This window comes from Geospiza fortis, unplaced genomic scaffold (genome assembly GCF_000277835.1).
Source record: "Geospiza fortis unplaced genomic scaffold, GeoFor_1.0 scaffold130, whole genome shotgun sequence".
Lineage (NCBI taxonomy): Eukaryota > Metazoa > Chordata > Aves > Passeriformes > Thraupidae > Geospiza > Geospiza fortis.
The window spans coordinates 6,183,908-6,196,842 of NW_005054300.1; the positions used below are offsets into that span (position 1 = coordinate 6,183,908).

The 12,935-nt window shown below is 57.5% G+C and overlaps 2 protein-coding genes across 2 annotated transcripts in view; one reads left to right on the plus strand and one right to left on the minus strand.

The window, feature by feature from the left end:
* Window positions 1-3,778, minus strand: part of CRTAC1 (cartilage acidic protein 1) — a 26,323-nt gene extending 22,545 nt beyond the window's left edge. Inside the window, exon 1 of the mRNA XM_031061463.1 lies at window positions 3,740-3,778. Coding sequence (XP_030917323.1) covers window positions 3,740-3,778 — 39 coding nt within the window. The remainder of the gene's footprint in view (window positions 1-3,739) is intronic.
* A 1,159-nt stretch (window positions 3,779-4,937) lies between these two features.
* R3HCC1L (R3H domain and coiled-coil containing 1 like) lies at window positions 4,938-11,203 on the plus strand. Its single transcript, XM_014309023.2, has 6 exons — window positions 4,938-6,233; window positions 9,774-9,949; window positions 10,061-10,131; window positions 10,245-10,340; window positions 10,498-10,638; window positions 10,806-11,203. The coding sequence occupies exons 1-6, from the start codon at window positions 4,938-4,940 to the stop codon at window positions 10,859-10,861; spliced, it is 1,836 nt and encodes a 611-aa protein (XP_014164498.2). The 3' UTR covers window positions 10,862-11,203.
* The last annotated feature ends 1,732 nt before the right edge of the window (window positions 11,204-12,935 follow it).

Consider the following 12,935-nt stretch of genomic DNA (forward strand, 5'->3'; position numbering starts at 1 on the left):
ACCGGGGCACAGCGGCCCGGGGTGCGCACCCTGCCTGCTCCCGGCGTTGCCCCACTCTCCCTCACCCTGGTGTCCCAGCCATGATCCTTATCCCCTGTCCCTTCCCTGTCCCCAGCCCCGCTCCCCTCGCCCTGTCCAAGCGCTGATCCCCACGTGAAGCCCGTTGTCCCCAGTCGGCCGGCGGGCAGTCCCCGCGATGCCCGGAGAAGGGCACGCTGCCCGCCCCATAACTCTCCCCGTACAGTCACAGGGCCATGTGTCAGGCCTTGAGTGCAGGGGAGCTACGCGGGTTCCTGGGTGCTCGGTGCGCCACTCTGCCATGCCTTGTAAAACAGGTGTCTGCTGCCCACACGTGCTGGACACTGCCTTTCATGGCTGCCTGCAGGCCCCTGGCATCCTCGTGTATCCTTCACACCACCTGCGAGGTTCCCTGTGCTGCTGTGCTGCCTGCTGTGGCCCATGGCACGATGCTGGTGACCAGATTCGCCTCTTGCACATTTTAGGGTGGTGATCCCAGTCACTTGCTTCCTGGTGTAAGTGCACTGTAGGGCTCTGGGCCTTGCTTTTCAGGCTGCTCTTGCTCCCTGGGTAGCTACTTTGGGTTATTTTAGCTCCATTTCCCCAGGCTAGGTCTTGCTTTGTTTCCTGCTTACATTTCTTGGATCCTTTCAACAGTGTCTTCTCTGTATGGTGTTTACAACAGCTCACTGCTCAGTATCATCTAATGACAATTCATTATTCAAGTAAAAGTTTGAGAGATGCTGTAAAACGAGACCCTGAAGTTCAGCTAAGTTGGCTCTTGCTTGCTTCATCAAAAATCTTTGCCCAGTGATTCTTCTAAAATAACCCTGGGCAAGCCAGTGTCCATCATTCATTGTGCAGGTATGCTGGCTCCTTTAACTGCCAGTTTTGTTCTGCACTGGGGATAGGAACAGGGTTTTTCCTGTTCTCAGCTCTGGTTGTGTTGTCCTTTCTTGCAGAGAAAATCAGTGCCTTGTTTGCTGTACCCATTGCTCGGGCCCTGGTTTCTCCTTGGCACTGTGTGTCAGCAGGTTAATAGGTTCATCTCTGCACTGGCCAGGATGGCCAGGTGACTGTGTCTGTGTGGACATGCTGTTTTTGCTTTTGCTGCAGCTGTTTTTGCAAGGCCTCTGCCTCATTTGCATTTTTCTGTTTAAAAACAGTGATTTTTCCCTTTTGAGTCATCTTTATTTTTGAGACATCATTAATTTTCTCTCCCTCCTTGTTTATTAATAGACCTTTTCACTTTTGTGCTGATTCTGCCTGGTTATATTTGTGAAGTCCTTTGTATTCCCCTTAGCATTCTGGCTGTTAACTCCTTCTGCTGGTTTGTTGTCCCTTCTCTCTCCCGTGCCCCCCTGCAGCTGTGAGGGGACACTATTGACTTTCAAATCATCTTCCTGTTGGGAATGTTCCCCTTCTCTTGTTCCAGGTATCTCCTAAGAGCATCTATTCCAGGTGTCTCCTAAGAGTATTGTAAGTGAAAGGCACGATTGAAATCTCTCTCAGTGCTTTTGATGCTTTTGCCACCTCTTCACACAGCCAGTGTTGTGTGGCTGCTGGAGAGCTCTTTCTCCTGGCAGCAGGGGACAGGACGCCTTAAAGCCCCCAGATGCAGCTCTTTGCTCCTTGAATGCTTTGCTTTGCCTTGTACCAGTGGCTGTGTTCATGCCTTTGCTCTGCCTCCACCAGGTATCCAGGTCCTTTCCTGGCCCTGTTGCCCGCTGTTGAGCCAGGTGGCCTGGGCTGGAGCTCTGCTGAGAGCAGGAGAGGTGCAGGGCAGCCAAAACCTCTGACAGTCCTTGCTGCCAGGGGCTGCTTTTGTGCAGTTGGTAAGTGTGCCATGGCACGTGCCTGGCATGGGATGAGTCCTGCAAGTGGCAGGTTCCCCAGTGGAGCTGTTTAGAATCTCCTTGTACCTGCCTTTTTATTAATCTTGTTATTGTAGTTATTTTTTTCCCCTTCAAAGAGCCCAATCTGCTGCAGGCTGTAAAGAGTGACATTGTGGTGTGCGAGCTGCACGCCAAGGCTGCGTGAGGTCCCCCAAGGCTCCTGGTCCCCCAGTGTTGCCATCCCTGTTCACTGCCAAGGCTTTAAGGTTATCTGCTCTATCGATGGGAATATGGATTGAGTGGAATTAGAAACCTCGAAGGCTAAAAATACAGCTGCCTGCCAGGAAATGCAGCAGCCTGCTGAGAGGGTGCTGTGTGGCTCTGGGACTTCTCCAGGAGCTGCCATGTTCCACATGAGCACCACAGCCCAGCATCCCTGCCTGCTCCCAGGTTCCCTGACCAGGGCTGTGGCTGGCTTGCTCTTGTTTGTGGGGTCCTTCCCTCGACAGGACAGGGAGAGGACGCTGCCCTGTGTGCTGCAGATGTTTGCTCGAGGAGAAGCACAGGCTGGCACCTGAGCGGGCAGCTCGCTGAGACCTCACCAGTGCATACCGTGAGCACAGGCTCCCCATGAGCAGGGTGTTGTGTTCTTGGGAGCAGTGCAAGAGGAGCCTGTGCCTTCAGGGAGCTCTGGCTGCCTCCTGGCTGATGATCCAGCACCCTCCTGGCCGTGCTGGGCTATGTTGTGCTGGGCTGGTGGGCTTTACGTGGCAGACAGCTGGGCAGCACTCCCATCACCACTTTTGCCATGGTGCCATGGCCTTTCCTGCTTGGTGTCAGAGCACTGAATTGTTTTGCTAGGCAGGTCCATGAAACAAGACAGCATCTGGGGCAGCGTAGGCCTTTTTGGGGATGCACTGCTCATTGCTGCCTGTCTTTGTGGGGCAGGCCTGGTCCCAGACTCTGGAAGGGGTAGGGTTGCCCTGCCTAGTGTAGTGTGAATGAGACCCAAAGCCAGGGCCGTTGCTCTGCCTCCCAGAGCATGAAATTAGTTGGTGCTGACCCGTGGCTGTGGCATTGATGAAGTGTTTGATAGGCTGGGGGCAGGGGCTGTGCTGCCCTGTGGGGAAAAAACAAAGCGCTGCAGCATCCCTGCCAGTGTGGGTCATCTACCACCCTGCTGTGCTTCTTCCCAGGCTGCAGGAAGAAGCTCTTCCCCAGCAGTGTGTGGCAGGCAGAGGCAAAGCTGTGCAGGGAGAGGATGCTCCCAGCACCAGCCGTCTGGCTAATGCTGCACCATCTGCTTTGGAGGGTGAGGCAAGGTGAATGGCAGGTTTTTGAGGAGCCCCATAAATCCTATGTGCAAAGGCTCTTGGAGGTGACATGGGATCTGCATGGAGCAATTCTGCTTCTGGTTGCTCCCCGTGCTGGAAATTGTCAGGAAGGAGAGCCTGGGGAGATCACTGACCCCCACAAGACATTCAGCAGTGAGCCATGGCCTGGGACTCTTGGGCTTGGCTGGGAAGAGTCCTTCAGCAGAACATGCTTCAGTGCAGTTGGAAGCTATCTGTGGATGGAAATGGTGGTGCCAGGGGGGCTTCCAGTGCCCCCTCCCCTCTGGCACTCGGGCTGCCACTCGGTGAGAAAATGTATAATGCCTCAGTGTTGAAAAATGACTAATCCAGTCCTTGGAAGGTTTGTAGGATACATTCCTTTCTTGCGGTCGATAAAGATAAAGGGGATCGTTCTGCCAGCAAAATTAGTGTATCAAAGAGGGGGGGGGAAAATGACAAGAGCTACAGAGACAGAAAAATGGTTGGGGCAGCCCTGGGATGGTGCTCAGCATCACCACAGCATCCGTGCCTGCACCTCCTGTTCCTGCCCACCTTTGCAGCATGAGGTGCAGGCACAGGCAGCGCGGTCATGCTAGGGGTACTGCCCTGCTGGGCTTTTCCAGTGGTTTCCAGAGAGCCATGAGACTATCCATCATGCCAAGGCAAGGGTCTGTCCATCCATCACAGAGGGGGTGATGCTGTGTGGCATGGGCAGCCCCAGCCAGTTTCCAGCCAGCAGTTGGCCTCCCCTCGCCTTGCTGGCACCACTGCTGCTGTTGGTGAGGGGCCACGGGGAGCGTTCGCGCCTCGGTCAGGGGCTGTGTGCAGGGGAGCCTAATGTACCGGAGGTGCCTCGGAAATGAGAGCCTTGGATGGGTTCCTGGCCCTATTGATCTGCCGGCAGTTTATGCATCCTGACATTCATAATCTCGGTCGGCGCTGATGGTCCAGATTAATGGGCCCAGGGGCTGTCCATCCGTCACTTCACATTAATTACTGAAGAGGTGTTTTTCCAGTGATTTACCTGACAGCGGCCTGTGATGAATCCCCCTAAACGGAGTGGGCAGTGATTAATCATGGGGCCCCAGCCCAGCCCCACTCTGCCTTCCCCTCAACCACAGTGCAGCCCCCCGCACCATCCGTCTCCATAAACCCTGTCTGATGCATATTTATAGGGGCAGGGGGGCCTGGCCGCTTGTGGTGTGCCTGCTTCTGCCAAAGATGATGAAAAATAAATCTCTGTTGGGACGGGGCAGCAGGTGAGCAGGGCTGCATCATGCCATGGTCCTGCGCCAGGGTATCCCTGCGCTGGGGTTTGCTTTGTGTTGTTCTGTGGCTGCCTCAGGCTTCTCTGTGGTTTTTGATGGCTGAGTAGTGCATGGTCTCAGTGTTCTGCTTCAGCTGCAGACACTGGTCCCTTGGGCTCGAGGGTTCCAGGTAGCAGCTGCTAGGCGCCCCAGTGGTTCTGTCAGGATTTCCCTGCTTCCCCCAAGCTGGGTGTGCCCCACCAAAGGCTGTAGAGCTGTGAGGTGCTCTGGGCCCCAAACCCTGTCGGCAGATACGCTGCTGTGGGGCCGTGTGGGGGCTGCACAATCCATCACTGTGTGCCAGTTGCGGAAGGAGCAGGGTCGGTGCTGGGACCCCGAGTGAGTGACCTGGGCAGGGCTGCCCACCGTGCTCTCAGCCGTGGGGCTGCTGGGCAGTGGGCAGGACAGTGACGCTGTTCTCTCTTGGCAGGCACGGTGGCACCATGCAGCAGGAGGCCGAGGGCGGCCGGGCGCGCCGCAGGAAGCCCGACATGGCCCTCTACCTGCCCAAAGCACGGCGGGAGAGAGAGGCACGAGCGGCAGGGGACACTCGGGGGGCTGGGCACCGCCGCAACAAGGTGGGTGCCGCCCCAAAGGAGCTGCGGACAGCCTCTGCCAGGCACAGCCATAGGACGAGAGGCAGCTGCCCTATTGCACTGGAAAGCCTGGAGGCATCGCCCAGCGTGTGTGAGCCATGCCCAGATCCAGCTGTTGCTCAGCACTGGGACAGGCAGGACAAAGCGTCTCACAAAGAACCTGGAGAGCTCAGCCACAACCACAGGGTGATAAGGACTGAGCCTGACCCTCCATCCGCACAGAATGCCCAGGCTGGGGCTGTGAAGGCTACCCCTGAGCCTGGGGAGGATCCCACCAGCCCAACACCTGCTGCTAGCCCAACACTGGTTTGTCAGACAGGCCTGAGTGGCATGTTGGAGCACTTGGGGGACAGCACCCTAGATCCGACTGAGGACCTCTCCCAAAGCCTGGGAGAGGCTGTCCTGCAGTCAGCAGGGGTGGGCAGCCATAGCAGGGTGCCCCAGTTGGTGGGGGAGACAGTGGGTCCGAAAGCCTGGGAGGAGGAGAGGTCTCTCCTGGCGGAGCAGAGTGAGGGTTATGCCACTGGGGTGCCAGAGGAAGAGGAGATGTGGGGAGGCAGAGCTGAGGTTCCTGGGGAGAGCACCTTGTATGCACCAGGAGCCAGCTGTGAACCTGTGTTCCTGGGGGGCAGCATGGGCGATGTTCCAGGGCTCCCAGGGGGGAGCACTCCACAGCAGGGCACGGGCAGCCCATCCCAGCTCCTGCCTGCCATGGAGGAGAGCACTGCTGGTGCTGGGGCTCCCAGGGGGGAGGGTGACCTGGTGCCTGCTGTAGTGGAAGCAGGCAGCACTTCTGCCTGCACAGATAGCAGTGCTGGATCTGAGAGCAGCCCGTGGGAGGGAGCACCTCTGGAAAGCTGTGAGCCCCCAGTGCCCATAGAGCAGCTGTGCCATGGCATGGAGGGGATCTCACCTGCATCCTGGGCCAAGGAGCTGACAAAGCTGGATGAGGATGTGGGCTCGCTGCAGAAGCACCAGGAGGCTGAGAAAGAAGAGAGAGGTCTCCACAGCAGCTCCCCTACGGAAGGACAGACCAGTACCAGTGCTGAAACCCTGAGCCAGACCAGCCCAGGTGCTGAGGAGAGCTGGGATGTGCTGTTCAACGATGATGGGGACTGCCTGGACCCACGCCTGCTGGAGGAGGTACTTCCTGCAAGCCAGTGTTTGTGGGGATTGGCAGGGTCGGTGGCTGGTGCCCGCTGGGATGTGGGGGATGTGTTCCTGTGTTCTCTGGGGTGAGTGCATGGGATGGGTGGGCTGCACCCAGGGCATGGCCAGCCCAGCTGGCTATGCTGCCTGCTCTTAGAGCCAGCCTTCCCCTGTGCTCCCAACACACCTGGGATCTCCATCTTCCCCATCTGTCTATCCCATCCAGCATAGCTGGGGAAGGCTGGGGTGATCGCCCCTCTGTAGTACATAAAGTGTGCCCAGTAAAACCTGCTGAAGTGCTGTAAACTGCAACTGCACCCTCATGAAACCAGGGCTGGTGATAAAGAAACAGGCCGAGATGTATGGGATCCCATTGAAACAGCAATGGGATGTTTCCTCGAAACTATGGCTTCTTAATCAGCTGTGGCTCATTGCCATTCCCTCCTGCACACATGCTGCTGAATTTACTACAGTTGGCTGGCAGTGCCAGGACCCACACCATTTTGCTGCCATTCACGAGGAAAGCTCAGTTCCTGCAGCAAGGCTGGATATCCCTCATTGCATTTTAAATCAGTAGCGTCAAACTGGTAATTTTCCTGAAGAACAAACAACATTAATATTGTTACATCCAGCGTCTGCCTACCTGGTTGGAAGCAGGATATGAGGTGATGGGTGGTGCCTTGATAACAGCATCTATGAAGGGATCAGATTAACTCAAGAGCACCTTACTGAGGGGCACAGATCCTGCCTTGTCAGTAAGGCCTTGCCTGGGCTGATGTGTCCTCTTGGAGCACGGCACGGTGCTGAGATGGTGGGACACAGAGGGCTTGCATTTGGGGGATGTGGAAGGGCATGGGGTATTCCCACCCTTGCGTGGCTGTGCTCCCCTGAGCCACTGTCCCTCACCCTCCAGACTGGAGATTGTGGTGAGTGCTGGTGAGAGGAGGACAGCACTGCTGCTCTGAGACCCCTGATGCAGGTGGCATTGGCTTTCTGTGGGCTGATGCCACGGGCATGGCTTTGTCCTCGGGGGAGGAAGGTCAGGGAGGATCCCTGCACCCTGTGGTGCAGCCATAGGATGCTGTGAGCAACGCCTTGCTGTGCAGTACAGGTTCTCACTCCAAGGAGTGTCTGTATTGGCTCCCCTATGCACAAGCTCTGAGACAAGTTTGAGCTTTCCAGGGAGCTTCCCAAAATGGGTGAAAAAGAACCTGAAATAGGGATTTATCAAAAGTTGCCATCTTTGTCCCCTGCAGATTCCTACATGGCGCCTCGTGCTTCCTGAGCCCTCTGAGCTCCCAGCAGGTGGATGTAGCTGCTTGGGGAGGGCACAGGCTCTTGGGAAGAGGGAGCTGTTGTTAATTAACATAAAGAACAAGAAAATTAGTAACGTCTTCCTCGAAACCGAATCCTTATGCAATGCAGATAGCTGGCAGAGAGCAAGATTTATGACGTTCTGTGCAGAGGAGAGATTTCTGATAGCGGATGGCTCTTTAATCTAGCAGGAAAAAAACACCGTAGTGAGCACCACTGGCTGGCAGCTGAAACCAGACAAATTCAGAGTAGAAATCAGTTTGAACACAGAGTAATTAAGCACTGTGACCGTTTCCTTGCGGGCTCTGTGGACTCTCCATCAGGTGGTGCGGCATGGCAGGGGCCGCGATGCGTGCGTGCCCAGGACTGTGGTGTCAGCCAGCAGCCACAGACCCCTCTGACCTGCTCTGGCAGGGGTGTGTCTTCAGAGAGCAGCAAGATGTGATGGACAGGCTTCTTTTTTTGCTGTCATCTGTCTGTCCATCCACCAGTGCACCCTCCCTAGGATGCCTGCCAGGGCTGAGGACCGCACTGTGGCTCCCACTGGCTGCCGTGCCCCATGGCTGGGGAGCTGCTGGCATACTGTGCGCTGGGCAGTGCTGGGCTGGGCCGGCAGTGCTGGGGGACCTGTTGAGCCATGCCTGCCGCGTGGCTGAGCCCTGCTGCCAGACGGCTCCTGTCCTTCCTGCCCCGCCACACTTGGTGATTTGTGAAGGTCAAGGGCTGCTCCGGCACTCTGTGCTCCTGCTCTCTAATCATCTTCCCGCTGCCTGGGAGCACCTGAGTGCTCTGCTCCCTCAAGCAGCACTGCAGGGCTTTATCCTGCCTGGGAGTGGCTCCCTTGCTTCCCCGAGCAGGCGCAGGGTGCCTGATGAGTGTGCTGCCTGCACGGGGGTGAGGGCAGGGCAGGAGGCTCTGCTGGCAGTGCTGGCTCGTCCCGTGAGCTCCATAACTCAGCTCTACCCTCCGCCGGCATCCAGCCGCTATGGCAGCACCCCCTTACCTGCCATGAATCCGTCTTCCCCATAAAATTGTTGGAATGAGCGCTTTTTATCGACTGAGCTGGCTGGGATTTATGGACTCTAACCTTGCAGTCGTGGTGTGCTCTGCTATGATCGCTTAGGGGATCGGGGTGGGAACCTGCCTGAGTTATGTGCCCATTTTTTGGGATCACGCCAGCCCCATGCTCCAGGGGGAATGGGAGCTGTCAGTGCTTTTGGACTGCACCTGCCCTGGGGTCTCAGCTGAAGCAGGACAGTGAATCCCCGTGGCCACTGGCACGGTGTAGTTTAAAAAGCAAGGGTTCAGTAAGCGATGCAGAGAGGCCCACTGGGCAGAACAGGGTGCAGGGTGACCAGCTGGCACTGGCAGTGCTGTGGGAAATAGGGGCTGGATGTACCCTTGTGCTGTGGCAGCAGGAGGCTGCTGCCTGTGTTTTTAAATAAAGGCTGTAAAATGTGCATGGTAGAAAAGCTCTACAGCCATCATCTTTTAGGGCTGGAGAAAGTGCCCCGCTGTTGTGAGGTACTAAAGGTGCACAACCCATTTTATCAATAAGAAGATTGAGAAGGGACTTGATTAACATTAGTAAGTGCTGTGATGGGGAGGAGACCAGGGACTGAGGGTTCTTTAATCCAGTGGAGAGGCAGAACAAGAACTGCCAGCTGGAAAGTGAAGTCAGACAAATTCAAATGAGAAATAAAACATAAATTTCTAGGTGAACAGGTGATTAACCAGCAGAACTTGCTCCTCAGTGAAGCACTGTCTTTTTCATCTTGGCATCTGGGGTGCTGATAGGCTGCTCCAGGGCATGTGCTGCAGCCAGGGCGTGTTGAGCCTGGTGCTTCCATGTAGCAGGGAGACATCAATCTTTCCTCCTGGCATTAGTGTCCTGCTCCTTGTTCTTCCCCTAAGGTATTTCAGGTCATCACATCACTGTGGAAGGAGGGGTGTGCTTGCAGATGCATGTGCTGTTTCATCCCTGCCATTCCTACCATGTCCCTGACCTGGCTGCCGAGCGTGGCAAGTGAAGGGATGCTGGTAATGGGAAAAGCAAGTACATGGTCAGTAACTCCCAATTCTCAAAGCCATGAATCCATCTGCAGTGTTGGGCTGGGGTGCAGGGGCCTGGACAACTTTCTGGGGAGAATTTGCCACGGGTTGGGAACTGCTGTGAGGCAGGTGGGCATGGGTTGCTCAGTGCCTCTCCTACTGCTGCAGCTCTCAGGGGGTGAGAAGCACCAGGAGAGCCAACAGTCACCCCGCTTCAACTACTATCGGGCCGAACCTGCTGCTCCAGACATCAGCGACGATGAGCTGCCCCACGTCATCGAGATCTATGACTTCCCCGCGGATTTCCGCACCGAGGATCTGATGCGTGTCTTCTGCAGCTATCAGTGAGTCTGCCAGCTCTCTGTCCCTGGTGCTGGGGTTCCCTGCCTGGGCTCTGCTCCACATGGCTGCCTATCAGGTGCCCGTGCCTCGCTGACCTTCCCTCTCTTTGGCAGGAAAAAAGGCTTTGATATTAAGTGGGTGGATGATACGCACGCCCTGGGCATCTTCTCCAGCCCCATAACAGGTACTGCTCCCTGTTCAGCTGGGGATGGGCAGAGAGGAGGCATCCCTCTCCCACAGCCAGATGCTGGGCATGGGGCTGACCCTGCACGTGGACATGCTGCTCTCTTCCTGCAGCACGCGATGCCCTCAGCACCAAGCACCTGATGGTGAAGACGCGCCCACTGTCCCAGGGCACCCGTGCCTCTAAAGCCAAAGCCAGGGCATTTGCTGGTGAGTGGTGCTCCCTGTGCCAGCTTGTGCCATCCTGCTTGTGCTGCAACATCATCCTGATAACTGGGGAGGGTTGGGGCAGCCAGCATGGCTCCACAGCTGTGCCGGCTGCCCTGTCCCTCGCAGAATGCCCCACTAATGTCCCCCATCTTCACAGAGTACCTGCAGCCAGCCAAGGAGCGCCCTGAAACATCAGCTGTCCTGGCCAGGCGGCTGGTGATTGGTGCCCTGGGGGTGCGGAGCAAGCAGACACCAGCCCAGCGAGATGCAGAGAGGAGGAAGCTGCAAGAGGCTCAAGGTGAGTTTTGGGTGCCTGGAAGGGCTGCAGTATGGAGGGGCCTTCCTCCTGCATGCTCTGTCTCACAGGGTGCTGGGTGAGAGGGGGCTGCAGCAGGGTGGGCTCCAGCCGCTTCCACAGGGAGGTGGGGTGGTAGGGGTGTGCCATTGACCCTCTTGTCTCCGCAGAGAGGAAGCGCCTGGAGAACAAGCAGCGGGAGGATGCCTGGGAGGGCCGGGACTGAGCCAGGAGGCTGCACTTTGAGCCCATGTCCCTCTCTGCAGGCGGGCAGAGCACTCTGTGTCTCAGAGCTGGGACAGATTCTGCACTGTGTCTAGAAGCACTGGGCTGCTTCACCAAGAGGGCTGAGCAGCATGCTGGCTGGTTGGTGCTGTGGGGATGCTGTTGCTGTCAGGCAGCACTGCCCACCCTGCCCAGGGCAGAACCCCCAAGGCTGCCAGCCGCAGCAGGAGCAGCAGCAGGATGCGGGGAGCTCAGCAGAGAGCATGGGGGGCTGTGTGGGGTGGCCCTGGCCACCTGGAAGGGCCTTGTGAGTGAGAGTTTCTGTCCTTTATTTTGCTAATAAATGCCATTTATTTTATTTGCTTGCCTGGGTGGTGGCTCCCCGTTCCCTTCGTACCGGGGCAGGGTGTGCGTGCCGGGGGCAGCTGCGCATGGTCCGCGGGCTGTGGGGATGTCCACCCCTCCCAGGTGCTGGGTGTCCCCTGCGGCTGTGGGGGATGTGCAGGCAGGAGGGGTCGGGCAGGACGGCAGGCAGGAATGTGCTGGCAGCAGCCCTGTTTACTTCCGCGGAGCAGCTGCAGCCCTGAACAGCGGGGCCCTTGTCAGAGCATGGGCAGGGCCGTGTTCCCGGCCCCACATGGGGCTCTGATGTGGCCGTGCTGGCAGCCATGGCAGGCTGGGGGCTTCCTGCCCTGCCCCCGGGCGGAGGCTGGCACCTGGGACCTGCCTTTGGCTCTGCTTTGCATCATCTCTCAGCACCTGAAAAACTGCTCTGTGTGCCCCAGCACTCCCACCCTGTAGCTCTGCAGACTCTGAGGTTTCAGGGCCTTCCACAGGAGGTGAGAATGGGGATGATGCTTTTCTACCACCACTACCAGCAGTTTGCATGCTTCTGGTCGCTGAAGTGCTCATGTGGCTGCCCCGTGTCCCCTGGCTGTCCCCCAGCTTGGCAGCAGCGGGGCTGGTCATGACCCCGTGGTGGTGGCTGCCTGCCCCTGCGCCATCCGGCAGCGCTGCCAGCTGGGAGCCATCTCGGCTGCCGTTCCCGGATGCTCGTGGCTTGGCCGGTGGAAATTCCAGGGAGCAAAGCTGCTCTCATGTGGAAAACATCTTCCCGGCCATCCGGCATCCCTCAAAGCCCCAGCCTGGCCGGGTGAGCCTCCACCAGCACGTGCCTTGCCACGGTCTCTGGCCTCGGGCCCCTCCAGTGCATCCCCGTGTTCCCTGCAGCAACTCCACGTGCAGGGACCATCACGTGTGGGTGCAGCCTGACTTGTCCTGGGCCGAGGTGGGTGCTGGCAGCCCCCCACCCTGGGCTGGTGCCTGCCAGCGAGACAGGAATGGACACAGGTGTGCAAGGAGAGGGGTGGCACTGCCCCATGGCTGGCCATCTGGGGAACAGACAGTACAGAGTGTGTTGGTGACATTCCCTTTTATTTCCTATTGTAAGAAAAAGATAGAAACCACGGGAGGTAAGAAACAGAGAGCAAGGGCACAGTGTTCCCTGTGTCCCCACACTGTGTCTTTGAGGGACAGAGTGGCCCTACCACAGCTCCCATGTCTGGGAAGCTGCCAGGACAGCCTGGGAAAGCCCAGCATGTCAGCTGCATACACTGTGGCTGCTGGGCTGGCTGCCAGCCCATGCTGCCACAGAGCTGGCTGGGTCTTTTTGCATGCACAGGGTTAGCCAGTTCAGGGCCATGGGGACCACTGATGGCAAGCCAGAGCTGCTTGATGCCAGCCACGTGCAGACAGCCAGGGAGTTGGTGCCCTGGGTGGCCCAGAGGGAACACTGCCTACCTGGGGACACATTGCCTAGACCAAGTTGTTCCCAGCTGGGGACTGGCTTCATGATCTTAACAGGAAAAAGTGCAAGGAAAGGAGGAGATGATGGTGGGGTTGATAAAGAGTAGCTCCTCTTCCACAGCACAGCACAGCACCCTGCTCCCAACGCACAGAACCTTTATTGAAGACAGGACTGGTGCATGGGTGGCTGGGGACTGTCCTGAGTCTGTTGGAGCATGGGGGGCTGGGCAGGCTGAGGTAGTTGTCCCGGGGGCCCTGGGGCTGTGGAG